The 20295-nt window shown below is 42.1% G+C and overlaps 1 protein-coding gene across 1 annotated transcript; it reads right to left on the bottom strand.

Annotated features, from left to right (window-relative positions):
* Positions 1–949: 949 nt before the first annotated feature.
* GRXCR2 (glutaredoxin and cysteine rich domain containing 2) lies at positions 950–17549 on the bottom strand. The gene is made up of 3 exons (XM_055332201.1): positions 17214–17549; positions 9967–10194; positions 950–1132 (listed from the first exon to the last, which is right to left on the bottom strand). Exons 1-3 carry the CDS (start codon positions 17547–17549, stop codon positions 950–952), a joined length of 747 nt encoding a protein of 248 aa, XP_055188176.1.
* Positions 17550–20295: the final 2746 nt, after the last annotated feature.

Genomic DNA, 20295 nt, shown 5'->3' with positions numbered 1-20295 from the left:
CAGCATGTGTATTCACAGATAGTGGAAAGATAATTCTTAAAAATCTGCCCAGGTTAGTTTTTCTTTGAGAGGTTTCCAGCAGAGAACTATAAAATACCCAGTCTTTTTTGAAGAGATTGTGGCTGTATCTTAGATTTAAAATACATTTATTTACTTGCTAATAATTCAAGAAGTCATATCACACACACATACTTAAGCACCAAATTTATAATAAATAGCTTTGACTTGGCTTGTAAATACCCTCAGTAGTTTAGAGGCACACAGAAATGTCTTATCTCATCTGGTCTTAAGAAGTAGCATTGCTCATTGCCTGCATGAATACTACCCAAGCACATCACACAGGAGAGACTCAGGACTTGGAAAGAAAAGCCTTCTCAGCTTGCCTATCTTCAGCATGAAGCACGTACATGTTATTTTGTTTTCAGTGGCCTGCTAATACATTCGGCACTGGACATCCCTGTCCTCTTCTGCTTAATTAAAAATTCAATCTGACTGATAATGATTTCAAATACATTACAAGCAACAGGAATTCAGTTCATCAGAAACCTGCCTTTTTTATTCCTTCCTCACTGCATAATTTTGCAAAATAACTCCCAACCAGAAAACGACTTCAACCTGCTGCCTGAAATGGACATTTATTTGCTCACTAGTGCAAGGGAAAAAACTGAGCTAAGTCAAATAAGATGCACACACACGTTCTTGGAAGGATAATTTTAGAACCCATTTCAAAGCAGACTCTAATTCGAAAATGCCTCTGCCACTTAGGACCACACGGAGATGCTACTAGCTTTACGAAATGTCATCAAGTGATTGAGTTTTGCCAGTGGTGGAAGTGGTCACAGCCACAGTGGCTTCCTTGCTGGGAGAAGGAAGAGAAGGAGGGGGGGGGCAGTTTATTAGAAATCACTTCAGGAAGGAGGCAATAACAGCGGACATACAAAGCCACGGGCTATTGATTGCAAATCTGGCAAGGCTGCAGGCCATTCTCATTGCAGGCAGGGCACCGCAGGGCCCGATAGGACTCCTTAAATCTGTTGGCCAACATGGAGAACTTGCTGCCGTGGCACAGGGAGCAGGTGGCGCTGCCCGACCCTCGGCAGTGAAAACAGTTGTCCTCGGGAAGCTCCCCTTCCTGCAAGAGACAGGTCAGGGTTTAGTTACAGCAGTTCGAGACCTTTCTTCCAAAGCAGGTTGAAATAGCACTGGGCTGCCAAGAAGGCAGAGGCAAAATGAGAGAATGGGAGGACAAAATGCTTCCTACAACTGGCAAAGGGGGAACAGGCCAGAGGCACAGAAAACTCACTTTAATTTTATCAGAGAGGATTTCCCTGATGGAATCTCTGAGACAGCATCCCCCCCACCCCCCGCACTCTATACCTCCTCCTTCCTCATCACCCTTGTCACCATGTGACATGTTATTTCTGTATGTTCCATCAGGACAAGGACTTACTTTCCCTCACTGCCAAATGCTAATAGTGAACATTTGTGGCATGCTAAGTAGGTGCCAGGAGCTGTTCTAAGAGTTTGCTCTATATCCATCTATCTAATCCACACACATCCCAGTGAGATAGGGTGAGTATTATCATCCTTGTGGCAGATGAGAAAATGAGAGACTGAGAAGTTGACAATGGTCACACAGCCTGGAAGAGAGGAGGCAGGTTTTGATCCCAGGCAACTGAGCCCAGAGTTCATGCTCCACACGACTATGTACACAGCCCCTCACTGTAGCTGTCCAACAGCAGGCATTCAAGAAATATTGTTTTTATGTGACCAAAGACTGAGTAGATGGACAACTCAACTCAACAACAATCCTCTGAAGCTTAGCTCTGAATTCTTGCAGCACTTCATCTTTATTTTCTTTAAGAACTGTGATATGGCCTAAGACAGCAATCGTGCACCGTGGACAGTTCTCCCCTGGCCTCTCTAAACCTTTTTCTTCACCTGCAAAATGGGACTCGTAATGCTCACCACTCAGAGTAGCTAGAATATTAAATGAGAGAGTATGTAAAAAGACCACAATATATTATCTGGCATATTATAGGTTCTCCATAAAAGTTAGTTCACTCCTAAGCCTTGCTATTAAGTCTGGACTTACTAGTCCTCAACTCCCATCCTGCAGATAATGCCCCTTGTCTACTGCCATGCTCCTTCCCTAAGGACATCCATCCCAAGGAAACTGGTAAACTTTGTACTCTGTGCAAAGATTGTGCATAGACCATGAACTTCCCAAGAAATAAGGGGTAGTACTAAATCAATAACAGATCCAGTACCAAGTCCTCTCTATTTTACCTGCTAAACATCTCTCAAATCCATCCAGTTTTCTCCACCCACAACCACAATCCTAGTCCAGATACCCACCAATTCTGGCACAGATTCATGGTGGAGCCCTGCCTCAGATCCTGTGGGCTCCTCTCTCCAACCCAGCCAAATCCTATTTGTTTTCAGATGTTGGCTTAGCAGTACCTACACCTCTAGACCGGAGTCCTGATCCACCTGTACTGCCCCAAGCATGGCACATCTCATATCTACTGAAGGTTTCTGCTGACCACACAGCAAGTTCTCTGTGCTAGTCTGTCACCACCACTTCCAAGACTTAAAGTATGGTGACTGGCACAATATTTGTTGTTCACATGTTTATTGGACAAAGAAACAAAATAATGCTATCTGGAGAACCCTCCCAATTCTTAAATTCTAGGAACTAACAAGAGAGCTGGAGTTCCCTGGGTAGCTCCACCCAGCTAACACAGCTTTCTTTTATAACTTAAGAATAAAAATAATCTTGGAAAAGGAGGCATACATTCTGAAAATAGTTCCATTGTGCTAGAAAGTGCCTAAGAAGGTATTAAATTTTATTTATTCTAGATTTAGGAAACTGAAGTTTCCTAAACTTTTGGATCCTAAACAGTTGGATTATCCAACTGACAAAAACCTAAATGATGTCTATGTTCTTTTCTTAATATTTTATCGGTTGCTGCCATATTTTATTCTATTTTTAAAAAGATTTCATGTATTTATTTGACACAGAGAGAGGGAAAGCACAAGCAGGGGGAGCAGCAGGCAGAAAGAGAGGGAGAAATAGATTCCCTACTGAACAGGGATCCTGACGACCCTGGGATCGTGACCTGAGCTGAAGGCTGATGCTTAACCAACTGAGCCACCCAGGCGCCCTGACTACTGCTATGCTTTAATATATTAACAATGGAGAAACTTGTTTTTCTTCTCTTAAAGTCTTCAAATTAAATGTATTTGCCAAAATATTCTTTAAGCAAATTATCACGGTCCATTTTGCTGCCAAATCCACGTTTTTGTTTTGTACTGGGTCCTAGTGAGATTTTAATGTTGTCAAAGAAAGTACAGTAAAATCCTACCATAGTGCCATACATGTTAGCCAAAAATTAATTTGCATAGAATGCCAGGTTCAGGTATTAAAAGATTAATAAAGTGACCTGGTGAGTGTGCTGCAGAGAACAAAAATAAATCATTGATCAAATTTTCTCTAATGCCACATGGTTATACAATGCAGTATTAGGGGCTTCACTGGAGTTTGCACTCTTACCCTAGGTTACCAACCTCCTTCCAACTACTGCCCTCAGCACACTCACTGAATCATTTAGTGATTCATTAAATCAAGTGTTACTGAGCCTCTACTCTGTACAAGGCATGCGGGATATAAGCTTCTGTCTTCCATTCTCAACATTTTTAAATTCTTCTCAGAAAATATTCAGTAAGAAGACTTAGAACATAGTTGTATTGCACAACTAAAGTTCTAGAACCAACAGACCACCTTACCAAACCACCTCTTACTGGCTCCATGAGCAAGGAAAAGGGCCTCAGCTTTCACTGTAGATTCAAAAGCTTGGGTGGCCCTAAAGTAGCCAACGAGCACCAATCTGGAGGCTTCTCAGTAGATGGGTTAAGATTATAAGATTGGTAGTCAGGTGGACCTGGGTTTGACTGCCAATTCTAATGACGTGTGGCAACTTACTTGATTTCTCTGTGCCTTGGTTCCCCCTAGCTACAGCAGAAGACTGCTAACAATTACCTCCCTCAGAGAGTCCTCATGAGAAAGAAAGAGACTAACGCATGGAAAGCAGTGGGCATGGTGCCCAGCTATCATGGGCTCTCAATAAATGGCAGTTATTATTATTATTATTAATTACTACTACTACTACTACTACTACTACTACTACTACTACTATTATTTCAAAGGCAAGATCACATAAAGCATAAAGAAGCCCAGATGAGTTACAGTCTTGGATCCAGCAAACATATGGCCAGATTTTTCCCCTTCTGTATTTCACTGTAGCTCAATTCAATTATTCCTCTCCTTTTCTTTTATAGTTAATACAGAGGGTTGGCAAGGCCTGCCTTTTAGCCTTGGCCTGCTCTTTCATCAAGGTTCCCACTGTTTCCCTGTTCCATCTAACACAGCAAAGAATCTCCTGGTCAGAAGGGGCTCCTTGATGTTCTTTGACCTTCTTTTTTAGAATAAAATCTGTCTGGGCATTTATTGCACAAGGGATTTGGCAAACAAATAGCAATTTAAAACAGTTTAAAAGACAGGCAAGTGAAGTATAACCTTTCACGACAACTTTCGGCTGCATACCTCTGTCCTAGTTTACGGTCTTACAGCGAAAAAACATGGATCTCTCCAAATTGAATTTAAAGATAATTGTCATGTCAGGCCTGTTGCTGCTTTTTTACTCAGGCCTGCAGCGTGACCTGCATTTTATCATTTCTGGCTCACTTCTGCAAATATATGCTCCTGCAAATTACAAAATAGGATGAAAAAGAATAGAATTAATGAATTTTAAAGTGGGAAAGTAACGCTTTGGATCACAACGTTTATAGTCTGCCTGCTGCTCTGCTAGGTTCTGAGCCATGCCACGTAAAAGGCAAGAGAAGGCTGAGGCATGATACTTCTACCAGATGGCTCTCTGGTCCCAAATTCCAATACTATTTCTATGAATATTTAACTAACATTTACTGCACACCTACTCTGTGCTAGGCTCTATTTTTATTTTTATTTCTCATTTTTTTTGACATGAGAACTACTTTGCTATGCTCAACATAAATACGGCCCCTGGACTCATGGAGACAAAATCTAGTGAGTGACAGTAAACATTAACCAAAGATTTACACAGGGAAATATAAGATCACATCTAAGGAGGGATGTAAGCTGCTCTGAGGGGTCCATCCTTGGGTATTTTATCTTCATAGAAGTGATGGGAGGCCCCTCTGAGCAAGTGATGCCTCCACTGAGATTTCAGGTGCTAAGAGCAAAGCAGAGGTGAACCTGGAGAATATTCTAGGCACAAGGGAGTTGCTTCTGGTAGGAAAGGGCAAAGAACATATATGCGTGGTAGCTAGATGGGCAGTGTATCTAGGACAGTGAATGAGGAGAGATGTGTAAGAGGAGGCTTAAGAGGCTAACAGTGCCCAGGCTATATACTGTTTTATTCCAAGCAGTCAGAGGTCACTGAAAGTTTGGGGTGGGGAAAAGAGTGAAGAAGGGGTGACATGATCATACTTGCATTTCAAACGTATCTTATCAACCTGAAATCAGTTTGGAGAAAGATAAGAGTCTTTGTGAGCAGAACTTTAATAAGAGTCTTTTGCCAGAGTCTGGTCATGACTTTCCTATTCCTGTCCTCTAAACCTTACTGGGGTCAGGACATCACTCACGTACGAGGATGCCCCTGGCCCATTTTGTCACACCGATCCATGGGAGGTGAGAGTGAGTCCCATAGAAAGCTTCAACTCCCAAAAGATGGTAACTGAAGAGAGAGAAAATTCATTTCTCCTGCTATCCAAGCTTTTACCCTCTTAGCTTAAATCCATCAAAGTTGCTTTTCCCACCACCAATCCCAAACTGCGAACTAATGACTATCATCACTCTACCCCTTCATCTAAGCATGTCCAGGCAACGGTTTCCAAGGTGAGGAGTGCACACCTCTAAGAGGTGTCGGAAGAAAATCATTCTACTATTTCTACTTACTTTTTATCTTTAAAAGGCAAGAAATTAAGCTTCAAGATATTTTCAAAAGAAACTGTTATGCTCATTTTTAATAAATTAATTGACACTGGCCCCTTCACTAGGTCAGGCAGTCACCAGACAAATACGGGACCCAAGGGACCCTGCTTCCCTGAAGTAGTATGATGTAAAGTGACCCCACTGCACATCAAGTGACAGTGGTGTCCCAGCTCATTCATTCACTTTGAGCACCTTGCAACATATGGAAGTTCACTTGTCGTTGGTCTAGTGGATTTGCAGATAACACTTAGTTTTGGGCAGCCCCAGTGGTGCAGTGGTTTAGCTCCGCCTGCAGCCCAGGGTGTGATCCTGGAGACCCTGGATAGTCCCACATCAGGTTCCCTGCATGGAGCCTACTTCTCCCTCTGCCTGTGTCTCTGCCTCTGTGTGTGTGTGTGTGTCTCTATGAATAAACAGATAACACTTAGTTTTAACTAAACTAAGTCTCTACAAAATCTAGACACATGGCTCAATAAGATTCTTTAAGGAAACTGGATTGAGGGTAACACCAATAATAGAAGCACAAGCAAACCCATAAGAAAAAAGAATAGAGCTGATTTTTTTTCCATGTCCAGAATAAGCTGTTCTGTGCCACAATGCAGAATGAAAATAATAAATACCTAATCAGATCTCAAAAGAAGTCACTGAAAAAAATAAAATTATGCATATTTAAAATACAGACATAACCATTATTGCTAATAACATACCATTAAAATATAATAAATTTAAAATTCCCTAATGTCTTCAACAGTTAGACATCTCAAGTATTTATATTCAAGTTCTCACTTAAGTGTGCACAATCAAAACCATTTGAAGACCACTGCTGGGAAGGGGCAAGATGGCGGAAGAGCAGGGTCCCCAAATCACCTGTCCCCACCAAGTTACCTAGATAACCTTCAAACCATCCTGAAAATCTACGAATTCGGCCTGAGATGTAAAGAGAGACCAGCTGGAATGCTACAGTGAGAAGAGTCCGCGCTTCTATCAAGGTAGGAAGACGGGGAAAAAGAAATAAAGGAACAAAAGGCCTCCGAGGGGGAGGGGCCCCGCGAGGAGCCGGGCTGAGGCCGGGGCGAGTGTCCCCAGGACAGGAGAGCCCCGTCCCGGAGGAGCAGGAGCTGCACCAACCTTCCCGGGCGGCGAAAGGGGCTCGCAGGGAGTTGGAGCAGGACCCAGGAGAGCGGGGATGCCCTCGGGCTCCCGGGGACACTAACAGACACCTGCGAGCGCAGGAGAGTGCTCCGAGCTCCCTAAGGGCTGCAGCGCGCACGGCGGGACCGACCGGAGCAGCTCGGAGGGGCTCGGGAGCGGCTCCAGGGAGGGGGCTGCGGGGCGGGAGCGCGAATCCACCAGCGCAGGCCCCGGAGCACAGGGCGCCGGGACACAGCCCAGGATCCGGCCTCCCCCGGGACAGGCAGAGGCCGGGAGGGCCCAGGACAGCGAGGACGCTCCTGCCCCGAGCTGAGCAGATCAGCGGCCCCGCCCCGGAGCCTCCAGGCCCTGCGGACGGAGAGCCGAGAGCCCCGAGCCCCGTAGTTCCTGCGGAGGCTGAATCCAGGCTTCCAGAGTTGCCATAGCAACTGCTGCTGTTCCTCCCTGGGTCCCACGGGGTAAACAACCCCCGCTGAGCCCTGCAGCAGGCAGGGGCAGAGCAGCTCCCCCAAGTGCTAACACCTGAGAATCAGCACAGCAGGCCCCTCCCCCAGAAGACCAGCTAGACGGACCAGTGATACTCCCCCGTGTTCCAATACAACTTGTTTTTGGCCACTCTGCACTGAGCAAAATGACTAGAAGGAAAACCTCACCTCAAAAGAAAGAATCAGAAACAGCCCTCTTTCCCACAGAGTTACAAAATCTGGATTACACTTCAATGTCAGAAAGCCAATTCAGAAGCACCATTATACAGCTACTGGTGGCTCTAGAAAAAAGCATTAAGGCCTCACGAGACTTCATGACTGCAGAATTTAGATCCAATCAGGCAGAAATTAAAAATCAATTGAATGAGATGCAATCCAAACTAGAAGTCCTAACGACGAGGGTTAACGTGGTGGAAGAACGAGTGAGTGACATAGAAGACAAGTTGATGGCAAAGAGGGAAACTGAGGAAAAAAGAGACAGACAATTAAGGGACCATGAAGACAGATTAAGGCAAATAAATGACAGTCTGAGGAAGAAAAACCTACGTTTAATTGGGGTTCCCGAGGGCGCCGAAAGGGACAGAGGGCCAGAATATGTATTTGAACAAATCCTAGCTGAAAACTTTCCCAATCTGGGAAGGGAAACAGGCATTCAGATCCAGGAAATAGAGAGATCCCCCCCTAAAATCAATAAAAACCGTTCAACACCTCGACATCTAATAGTGAAGCTTGCAAATTCCAAAGATAAAGAGAAGATCCTTAAAGCAGCAAGAGACAAGAAGTCCCTGACTTTCATGGGGAGGAATATTAGGGTAACAGCAGACCTCTCCACAGAGACCTGGCAGGCCAGAAAGGGCTGGCAGGATATATTCAGGGTCCTAAATGAGAAGAACATGCAACCAAGAATACTTTATCCAGCAAGGCTCTCATTCAAAATGGAAGGAGAGATAAAGAGCTTCCAAGACAGGCAGGAACTGAAAGAATATGTGACCTCCAAACCAGCTCTGCAAGAAATTTTAAGGGGGACTCTTAAAACTCCCCTTTAAGAAGAAGTTCAAGTAACTCTGAACGTGAATGGGCTTAATGACCCCATCAAAAGGCGCAGAGTTTCAGACTGGATAAAAAAACAGGACCCATCTATTTGCTGTCTACAAGAGACTCATTTTAGACAGAAGGACACCTACAACCTGAAAATAAAAGGTTGGAGAACCATTTACCATTCAAATGGTTCTCAAAATATACCCTAAAAACTACAGAACACTTCTGAAAGAAATTGAGGAAGACACAAAGAGATGGAAAAATATTCCATGCTCATGGATTGGCAGAATTAATATTGTGAAAATGTCAATGTTACCCAGGGCAATTTACACGTATAATGCAATCCCTATCAAAATACCATGGACTTTCTTCAGAGACTTAGAACAAATTATTTTAAGATTTGTGTGGAATCAGAAAAGACCCCAAACAGCCAGGGGAATTTTAAAAAAAGAAAACCATATCTGGGGGCATCACAATGCCAGATTTCAGGTTGTACTACAAAGCTGTGTTCATCAAGACAGTGTGGTACTGGCACAAAAACAGACATATAGATCAATGGAACAGAACAGAGAACCCAGAAGTGGACCCTGAACTTTATGCTCAACTAATATACGATAAAGGAGGAAAGACGATCCACTAGAAGAAAGACAGTCTCTTCAATAAATGGTGCTGGGAAAATTGGACATCCACATGCAGAAGAATGAAACTGGACCACTCTCATGCACCATACACAAAGATAAACTCAAAATGGATGAAAGATCTAAATGTGAGACAAGATTCCATCAAAATCCCAGAGGAGAACTCAGGCAACACCCTTTTTGAACTTGGCCACAGTAACCGGAGAAGGACAAACAGTGTATGTTCTCATTCATTTGGGGAATATGAATAATAGCGAAAGGGAATATAGGGGAAGGGAGAAGAAATGTGTGGGAGATATCAGAAAGGGAGACAGAACATAAAGACTTCTAACTCTGGGAAATGAACTAGGGGTGGTGGAGGGGGAGGAGGGTGGGGGGTGGGGGTGAATGGGTGACGGGCACTGAGGGGTACACTTGACGGGATGAGCACTGGGTGTTATTCTGTATGTTGGTAAATTGAACACCAATAAAAATTAATTTATAAAAAAAAAATAAAAAATAAAAAATAAAAAAAAATAAAAAAAATAAATAAATAAAAAAATAAAAAAAAAAAAAAAAAAAAAAAAGACCACTGCTGTAGGGCCAGCTCCAAGTAAGACAGTGAACCATTCTGACACACCTGTGGGTACTGGTTATGGGGGAATGTGCCTCCTGCGTCTGGCAAATGCCCATCGTTCTGGTCACTGTCTCCGTAGATTTCTTCTTTGTTCATCAGAGACTCCTCCTCAGCCTCCTCTTCCTTCTGGAGAATTTTCCTCATGAAGTCTCTCTTGTCCATGGGGGTTCGAATGATTTTCAAGTTATTCGTGTAGATGATGATCTTTCCAAAATCTATAATAGGTGGGGACTAGAGAAATGGAGAATGAGCAATCACCAAATATAGGGCTGCAGGACCTGTTCAACATGCCAGGAAAGAGTCTGAGAGAAAGAGCTTGTAACTGTCTGGCATTTAGGATTCCAACAAACCCCAAAGTTACAGTTCACTCCCTGGTTCATTCGCTCTCTCTAAAAACACTGAAAACTAGCTTCCTTTGCCCTGTTGATGATAACCAACCAATGCTGAACCAATCATATAACTGCAATGTAAGACTCTGCAGGACAGAAGCCAGAGTTTCTATTCCTCTAAACCACAGTACATGATGCACAGCTGGGCGCACTGAGTGTCTCATAAATACAGAAGAATGCTTAAAAAATTAAATAGCTCTCCAAACTTGTATGCATAAATAATAATAGTAGATAATATTTATAGAACTATTATTATCATTATTTTATTATAGTGGATAGTGTTTATTTTGTGTCACGCATCATGTTAAGCATTTTAGAAACATTACCTCACTTTTCCTTCAACGACTCTTGAGGTGGGTGCTATGCTATGATTTCTATATTTTACAGATAAGGAGGCTAAGTCACAGTGGGCTTAAGAGTCTCCCAAGGTTACCAGTGGTCAGGGTCTGTGGCAGGGATTCAAATCCCAGTCTGCCTAACTCTAAAGTCCATATCTTAATACCTACACTGTACTATTCACAAGCATTTCCCCCAAAAAACCCTGTAATATCATTATGTATATAATGATCATATACATATATATTTATGTATATATAAAATGTGTAGTGATCTTATATATATGCAATGATCTGACATATGTAATGTTTTTATTGTTTGTACAATATATAAATCTTTTTATGCCAAATAAATATACTTCTGTAGCATCATTACTAATAGCTTATATTCCTTTGTGTGGGTTTACCATGTATTTATTGGTGATTTCCTGAAGAATAATTTAGGCAATACTACAATGCAGCAGAGCAGCACAGGGGAATAAATGTTTAGGGATTTCCTAAGAACACAGATTTCCTCGCAGAGATACAACAGCTTGGTGACAAATAACACCAACCTTAATTCCACCGTTTACTAACTGTGAGATATAGGCGAGTCATTTGGCCTCTTAGAATCCCCAGTTTGCTCATTCACAGATGGGGTGACATCTAACTGGTGGGCATCACCACAAATTCATTACTAAAACAGGAATACCTGGGGGGCCTGAGTGGCTCAGTCAGTTAAGCATCTGCTTCTTGATTTCATCTCAGGTCATGATCTCAGGGTTGTGAGATCAAGCCCCAAGTTGGGCCCTGTGTTCAGCCTGGAGCCTGCTCAAGATTCTCTTTCCCCTCTCCCTCTGCCCCTCCTCTCCTTCACTCACATATGCTCTCGCTCTCTCTCTCTCAACACAAAACAAAGCAAAACGAAACATAGGAATACTTGGATACTGGGTGGTAAGCAGGTGCCGTCCTGAGACTCCTGAGTGCCCTCTTTTTAACCATGACTCCCTTCAGGGAGCCTCCAACATCCCCAAACCTAGTAACATACCAGCTAATGATTAGGATCCCAGGTTTCAGGACTCTGCCCCAATACTCTGCTTTTCTGTGCTGACTAGGCAATGCTCCCATGGTCAGAGATTTTGATGCTCATCCCTGAGGCCAATTATACCAATTTCTAGGGATGGGGGTGCAAAGCAGAATATATAAAACAGGACTTTCAGAAGTGAAAGATACTGTGCAGAGATGGCCTTGTCGCTGGTATTAAAAACTGTTCATTAGTAATGCATGCACAATCATGCTACACAGCTACATACTCCGGCATGAAATATTCCACTCTGCATTTATAGAAGTGTAGAAACCAAATCCGTCGGGATGCTACAATCAAGCAGTCTCCTGTTTACAGCCCTAATGCATTCGGTCACACCCTGGCTTAAATGGGACTACAGTACTGGGATCCCCTTCCTTGAAACACAGAGTTTTCTATCATTATTTATGAAGCTACCAGCTTCCTACTTGGCCCTGCTTTCTCTCTCTTTCTCTGTCTCCAAGGGATCATGTGGCAGCTTCCATTTCCTACTGTTTGATGTGCACTGGGTTCCTGTTTCACACTCTGGACTATCGGTTTCTGAACATTAGAAGATAAAGATGGTGGTACTTTTAGAAGGTTCCATTTCCACTTCCACTAATAGCCAAGGAGGTTTAGTTACTAGGGAACTTTTTTTTTTTTTTCACATGTAGAACTGGCTTTTTCAAGGTGAAACTCTTAAGCTACTGGAAAAAAAAAAAAAGCCTGTGGTCATGTAGTCCAACCTCCTGCTTCTACCCTGGTTTATATCTGAGACACCCAGGATAGTAAATTTATTTTTAATGTACTTGAAAGAAGGAGGGTCCCAAATCACCTGTAAGGTGTGTTTATGTTTCAGTCACCTCGACAGCCAAGTTCTTCCTTGCATCTAAGGAAACCCTCCAGGTGTAACCAAAGTTTCCGTTATCTGGTGAGACCCAACTGCCCGTGAGGAACACCCACTCTTATATTACAGAGGGCCAGGATGAAGCCAGGAATTTTTGCGTTTCCTTCTATGGTGCCCAGAATGGCAACTTAGATGACTGAGCTTCATAAATGCTCTGACCCAGTGCCCACACATCTGGAGACGGCAATACAAGCACCATGAACCCTTTCCACTTAAGATGCAGAGATGCCTTCCTGAGTCCTAGAAATGCAATGGGTTGGAGGCAGGCAGGTCTGAGCTCAATTTTTCTTTTTTCTTTTTTTCTTTTTTTTTGAGGTCAATTTTTCTGTACAAGATTTGCAAGTTACCAAACTCCATGCACTGTTTTTCCAATATGTAAAATCTTTCTCAAAGAATTACAGTGAAGATGATATGGCATATGTACAAAGTACATGTTCAGTAAATGCCATGTCCCTTCCTTCCCTTTCATTTTTTTAAATAAATCTTATAAACTTCAAATGGTTTCAATTCTGTAAAATACTTATTTGTTTATAACCACTTTCTCTATCATGTAAAGTTTTTTTTTTAATGTTACCCAGGGCAATTTACACATATAATGCAATCCCTATCAAAATACCATGGACTTTCTTCAGAGACTTAGAACAAATTATTTTAAGATTTGTGTGGAATCAGAAAAGACCCCAAACAGCCAGGGGAATTTTAAAAAAAGAAAACCATATCTGGGGGCATCACAATGCCAGATTTCAGGTTGTACTACAAAGCTGTGTTCATCAAGACAGTGTGGTACTGGCACAAAAACAGACATATAGATCAATGGAACAGAACAGAGAACCCAGAAGTGGACCCTGAACTTTATGGTCAACTAATATACGATAAAGGAGGAAAGACGATCCACTGGAAGAAAGACAGTCTCTTCAATAAATGGTGCTGGGAAAATTGGACATCCACATGCAGAAGAATGAAAATGGACCACTCTCTTGCACCATACACAAAGATAAACTCAAAATAGATGAAAGATCTAAATGTGAGACAAGATTCCATCAAAATCCCAGAGGAGAACTCAGGCAACACCCTTTTTGAACTTGGCCACAGTAACCGGAGAAGGACAAACAGTGTATGTTCTCATTCATTTGGGGAATGTGAATAATAGTGAAAGGGAATATAAGGGAAGGGAGAAGAAATTTGTGAGAAATATCAGAAAGGGAGACAGAACATAAAGACTTTTAACTCTGGGAAATGAACTAGGGGTGGTGGAGGGGGAGGAGGGCGGGGGGTGGGGGTGAATGGGTGACGGGCACTGAGGGGTACACTTGACGGGATGAGCACTGGGTGTTATTCTGTATGTTGGTAAATTGAACACCAATAAAAATTAATTTATAAAAAAAAAAGACTCCATATTTCTTTGATGAGAACCTGGTCATTATCACAATGATAGGGAATATTTGCTAAGCACATCCAATGTTCCAGGCACAATGCTAAGTATTTCTCATGCATAATCTTTTTTAATCACCACAATAATCTTCCTAAGTACTTTTATTAATCCCATTTCGTAATAAAACATTGAAGCCAGGCAAGATTAAGTGGTCTGCTCAAGCTCCCACAGTAAGAAGGTACAGTGGACAGCAAGCCCAGATTTAATGGATATCAGAGCACCTGATTTTTTTTCATGATTATTTATTTTTTTTTTTAAATTCTTTTTTTTTTTAATTTTTTTTTTATTTATTTATGATAGTCACACAGAAAGAGAGAGAGAGAGGCAGAGACATAGGCAGAGGGAGAAGCAGGCTCCATGCACCGGAGCCCGACGTGGGATTCGATCCTGGGTCTCCAGGATCGCGCCCTGGGCCAAAGGCGGGCGCCAAACCGCTGCGCCACCCAGGGATCCCTCATGATTATTTCTTACTGGGAAAAGGAATAGAATATGAAGTGCATAAAATTGACCACTTTGGGGCGCCTGGGTGGCTCAGATGGTTAAGCATCTGTATTCAGTTCAGGTCATGATCACGGGGTCCTGAGACTGAGACCCGCATCAGGCTCCCTGCTCAATGGGGAAGCCTGCTTCTCCCTCTCTCTCTGCTCCCCACTCTGCTTGTGTGCTCTCACTATCTCTCTCTCTAACAAATTAAATCTTAAAAAAAAATTTTTTTTACCACTTTAACCATTTCTAAGTGTACATGTCAGTGGCATCAGTACGTTCACACTGTTGTGTAGCCATTATCAAGACCCATCCCCAGAACTTCTTCATCTTCTAAGAGTGAAACTGTATCCCCATTGAACTCCTACCTCTCCTCTCCCCCAGCCCCTGGCAACCACCGCCATACTTTCTGTCTCTGTAAATCTGACTACTCTAGGCACTTCACAGAGGTGGAACCATGGAATTCTCTTTTTACAAATGGTTCATTTCACTTCGCGTGTCTTCAAGTCTCACCCACGTTGTAGCCAGTGTCAGAATAGCCTTCCTTCTCAAAGCTGAGTAATGTCTGACTGTGTGTATACACCACATTGTATCTGCCCATTCATCTACTGGTGGACATCCGGGTTGCTCCCACTTGTGAGCAACTATGGATAAAGCTGCTGTGAACATTGGTGGACAAATACCTGTTCAAATTCAGAATCTTTACTTATAATTATTGTGCTTAACTGCTACCCAGTGTTGCTTCACAGCCAATATTTACCAGGATCTATTTTACAGTTGGATTTGCTATTGAAAAATCATGGCTTTCCAGCTTGTCTTTTCTTATTTTTCATAAATACCACACTGATGACCTGTTTCAGTGGGTGGAGGTACAGGTCTCCATCCTGACCCCTCTCTTACCCAGAGGCTGGCTAAGATGGGGAGGTAAATTGGATCAGGCAACAAAGGAAACAAGGATAAATGGATCAACAAGGAATCAAACTCTGAATATGGTCTCCAGAGCACTGTGTTTAAACCAATGGTGTGGTGCTGCTATGAAGACTCAATCATCTGGTTTTATAAGTCCTTATCAAATTATACATTAATATAAGTGTCAAGTTTGACACATGACTTGTGAAGGTCAAGCAGTCCAATATTATCTACCAGGCCTTGTACAAGGTCTGCATAAACTACAACTTTGTAAAGTTTCAACCTACAAGTAAGATTCAGTTTCAAAGAGATACTGTAAGTACAAGACATAGCCAAGAACCTAGGATATAGTAGGCATCAGTAAATGGCAACTATTACTGTTAACATCATGATTTTTTATGGTGAGAATAGAACAAATAGGAATAAAAAAGAATAATTTTAGAGAATAAAAAGGAACATTCCACATGCCCAAAAGCATGATGAATCAGAAAACTTGGGTTCTTATTCTGACTTTGCACCTAATGATCCTCTAATACTGGGTGGATCCCTTAACAACTTGGCACTCAGTTTTCCTCATCTGCAAAATGGGAATGACCATGTTTTGCCTTTCCCTCAAGGCTGTGATAAAGAACCACTGAGAAAGTCTGTGATACTGCTTTGTAATAATGCATGAGTCACTCCACTAACATGAGGGCTTATTCACTCCAGCCCCCTTTATTATAAAAAAGAAACCTGGTATTATCTTTGATAAATGTGGACTGCCCATAATTACACTTTTACCAATGCCAGAGAGGCCAATGCATTTGTCTGCCATAGATGAATTATCTGTTCCCTAAGGAAACTAACAATAAAAATGATTAGAGAGTAATTATCTGAATTTCACACTTTAAAGATGAGAGCATATCCTGGTGTACCATTCATTAATAACCTGGCACATTATATAATTGTATTTAAAGAAAAAAGGCAATCATGGTCCCAATGGCAGGCATATACAATCTCTTTTTCATTTTTAGAAATCAGTGAATATTTTCCAAGTTCTTCTAGCTTAAAAGAAAATCATGTATGGGCTTTTGACTATCTATGGTACTGGGGAAGAGAACTGAAATTAACAGATAAAATACATGTTTCAATTGAACTATTAGCTCAAACTTTTTCCCCAAGTAACATTTCCTCTGGTTGACTTGCTTTTCACTATTTCTTCCCAGGGCTCCAATCACTCAGTGTTCATGCTAATGAACAATGGAAAGGCAAAATATATAAACAATAACAAAAAAACACATTTTTTTAAAAAGCAGGCACAGAGACAGAGATAGGAAATAAAATAAGACATGGATAAGCCACAAGCTGAATGGTTGGCTGGAATGCAGTGAGCACCTTCAAACACTCAGCTCTTTCAGGAAACAAAACAACCTGTTGTCACATAATTTTCTAAAATGGCAGTCTGGCAAGCTGAAAACCACTGCATCGCTGTTTAATTTACTTACCCAGATAACCTAGCCAATTACTGTAACCCAATTACAGTTGACTATCCAGGATGGAACTGAATACTATACATGCTTATTGCACTTTCCAATAAGTAGTCAGCAAGCATGTTATTTTTGTTCCAGAAATATTATTCCAACAGCAGCTTCCCATTTGGTATACCCACAGCTTTGGCAGGTACCAGAGCATGAGCAAGATACAAATTCGAATGAGTTAGTGTTTTCCTATCTACATTTTAGTCCTTAAAGTTTATACACCACACAATACCAACCTTATGATCATTCGCTTTGTAGTCATTGAAGAAAGGCTGGCTGCCCGTCAAAGTGTAGGCATTGCCCTCTCTAAATACGCTGATCCTTTGAGCAGTCAGCTTAGGGGAGTATGGCTGGGGTTTGGGGGCTTCCCCAGACCCATAAACACCATCCATTGGTTCAAGGGACTCTTGGAGAAAACTGTGAGGGTATTCCTCCTTTGGCGACTCTAATTCCTGCCCATCCTCAAAGACCTGCTTCAACACTCTGCCACTGTAGGAGGAAGAGATTTTAAAGCGTACTTTCCGTGGTTTGCCATCACTTTTCTGGTTCAGCTTCTTCTCAGGGTCCTCCATCAGTAGAAATTTCACTCTGTGGTTTCCAGGCTTTAGTGTGGCCAGTAAAATTTGGGGCTCTCAAGAAAAGGCATTTTATTTTCTCTCCTCTTGCATATAATTAATTCAAGTTGGTGCTGGGGTATGCTCAGTTTACAGCAACTGACACCCACACATTAAATATTGATAAACGTTCATGCAGAGGTAGGCAATCATGGGTTTATGGTGTGGACGGAGCACAGCATAAGACAAGATTGGGTATCCTTTGATTCCCAAACTCCCCCCATAACTTCACCCTAACCCTGGCTCTTCCTAACCTGAGCAAGAGTAGATTTATTTAGGCTGAACAAGTATCAATCCAATAAGGATCAGTTATTCCATCAGCCAGCAAATGTCTTATTATTATTCTTACCAACAACTACGACCTAGTTGTAGATAAGAGCACTTAATAGGCACCACAGATTTTTGCCTGCATTGCCTTACTTTGTCCTCACAATAGCCTATATTGGAAGTATAATTATCCCATGTTTTACAGAAGGGAAAGCGAGGCTCAGAATTGTTTCCCCATTTGTCTATTCTAGTACAGCTAGGTAAGAGACAGAATGGGGATCAGAACTCAGTTCTGACCCCCAAACCCACAGCCAGTCCACTAAGCCAAAAGTTTTCAAACTGTGTTTCATGGAGCCCTAGATAGGAGGAAACCATGGATCCTGGACTTCAGGCCTTCATCCCTCCATGAATCAGAGAGGCTACATTTCCCATCTCCTTTAAGTTAAGGTTTCATTTGGAAGCACAGCACCAAGCCCCGCTGCCTACTCTAGACAACATCCAGTAAATGGCTGACATTGTGCACTCGTCGCTGTGATGACTATCAGGGAAGCATGAGACATGGGGCTTGTGAATGACAGTCCTGCATCTAGTTCAGGAAACAGACTTAACCCACATGAAATAAGAGCTTTCTGCTTGCTAAGCAAATTGTCCACTGCTGACTCCCAGAATATCTATTCTGGGAAGAGAATGGTTCCTAAGGGAACAAGGATGCAAGAAGACTTGTAAAGGAATGGCCCTTGAGATAAGTCTTAAAGGGTGGGTTGGATTTGAGGAGCCGAAATGGTGGGGGTTGAGCCTTTCTCCTTGTTTATGTTAATGATGCCATCACTTACTCAGTTGCCCAAACTCATTTGTATTCCTGCATCCATTGCCATGGATTCTATCATGACTGCCATCTTTCATCTACCCCCACCACCCTGACCGTAGGACAAGCCCTTATCACTTTGCTGTTTGAAATTACGACAATCTCCTAATGACCTCCACACCCATCCATTCTCCACATTGATGCCAGAGCCATGTTGTAAAAACCATCTAAAGTCATCAGTCTCCTGCATAAAATGTCCTAACCTTTCTGTGCAGCAAGCAGAACTCCCCAGAACCTAACTGTACCTTCATTTCTACCCTCGTCCTCTGTCACTCTTCTGGCTGCTGCCTGAATCAGTGTTCTAGGCTCACTAACAAGCTCACCGAGTTCTTAAAACCGTAAGTTTCTCTTATCCAACACTCTGTTTCCCCCACTCAAATGTCAGACTTTCAATCCTCCTTCAAGCTACATCTCAAATGTCATTGCTTCTGGGAAGTCTTCCCACTTGCCCCAATCAGAGGCCATGGAACCTTGCACCAACCACCATGAAGCGCTTCTTGCTTTCTCTTATCATTCCTGTGTTTCCCTCCACTAAACTGGAAACCCCTTAGACTCAGAAACTGCCTTTACCATTTCTCTATCCCCAGTGTTTATCAAAAGACCTGGTATATTAAAGAATTCCATTAATAATTATTGAGTGAATGACTTCCAGGCAAGAAAAATCAAATAAATCAAACGTTTAAAATAGGAATTGAGCATATTTAACAGAGAACAGGTAGGATCAGAAAGCAGTCAAGAAAAAATTTATAGTTCCACTAAGGAGGAGTTTCACAATTATAAGGTCCTACATAATCAATGGAAGGAATAGGTTACACACATACACACACACACACACACACAGAGAGAGAGAGAGAGAGAGAAACATTTTTAAAGAAGATGTGCTCATAACAAGATCAGAATATATGTTCCTCTAGGTTTCCTAGGCTGCAGAGCTGGCCCTGATGTATCATGAATGCATTATAGGAGGCTGATATATGGTTTCCTCAGTCCTCAGGACAACCAGGTAGGGAGGGCCTCAGACTTCTAGAAGTCCATCCCTGACTACATTAGTCTCATTCATTTTCTCCAGTGTACAGAATGAATATCATTATCCTATATTATTAGAGGAAAAAATTGATTTGAATCAAATAGCACCAAACTAGAAGTGTTTAGGAGTGTTCCACCAACAGGTGTGCAGGGGAGAAACTTATACAGAGAAAAGGCGGAAGCAAATTCAGGAAATTACTGATTGGCTATGAGTGACTAGCTGCCCCCAGCATTTTCATTTCATACCCACTAGGCACATATGGGCTTAGATTTGGGTTATATAGGTCACATAGGCTACCACAACATTAAAGCCACATCAGTTTAACGACCTCCTTCGTTAATTAATTTAACAATTCTCCCATTTTGGTCATCCTCTTATACATGAGAGATTGACCAAACACCTAGTAGTGTGATTCTCAGTCACCATCAAAACTAATTTGCTCTTGTCTCATCGTGAAACTTCCAGGAACAGACGTCAGATCCTTGGAAGAACTGTCTTTGTGTTCCTCTCATTGTTCATCTTGTTTCTGTTTCTGCAGTGAGACC

This window comes from Nyctereutes procyonoides, unplaced genomic scaffold (genome assembly GCF_905146905.1).
Source record: "Nyctereutes procyonoides isolate TBG_1078 unplaced genomic scaffold, NYPRO_anot_genome, whole genome shotgun sequence".
Lineage (NCBI taxonomy): Eukaryota > Metazoa > Chordata > Mammalia > Carnivora > Canidae > Nyctereutes > Nyctereutes procyonoides.
The sequence above is the reverse complement of the archived record's forward strand: the minus strand, read 5'-3'. Positions and strand labels throughout refer to the sequence as shown.

Bases quoted from the DNA above. Each gene is read 5' to 3' on its own strand.
- GRXCR2 (XM_055332201.1), bottom strand. From the start codon at position 17,549: ATGGAGGACCCTGAGAAGAAGCTGAACCAGAAAAGTGATGGCAAACCA. The intron at 10,195-17,213 runs GTTGGTATTGTG...CCATTTCTCTAG, and splicing joins ACAAAGCGAATGATCATAAG to TCCCCACCTATTATAGATTT. The intron at 1,133-9,966 runs GTGTGTCAGAAT...TGTCTCTTGCAG, and splicing joins CCCATAACCAGTACCCACAG to GAAGGGGAGCTTCCCGAGGA.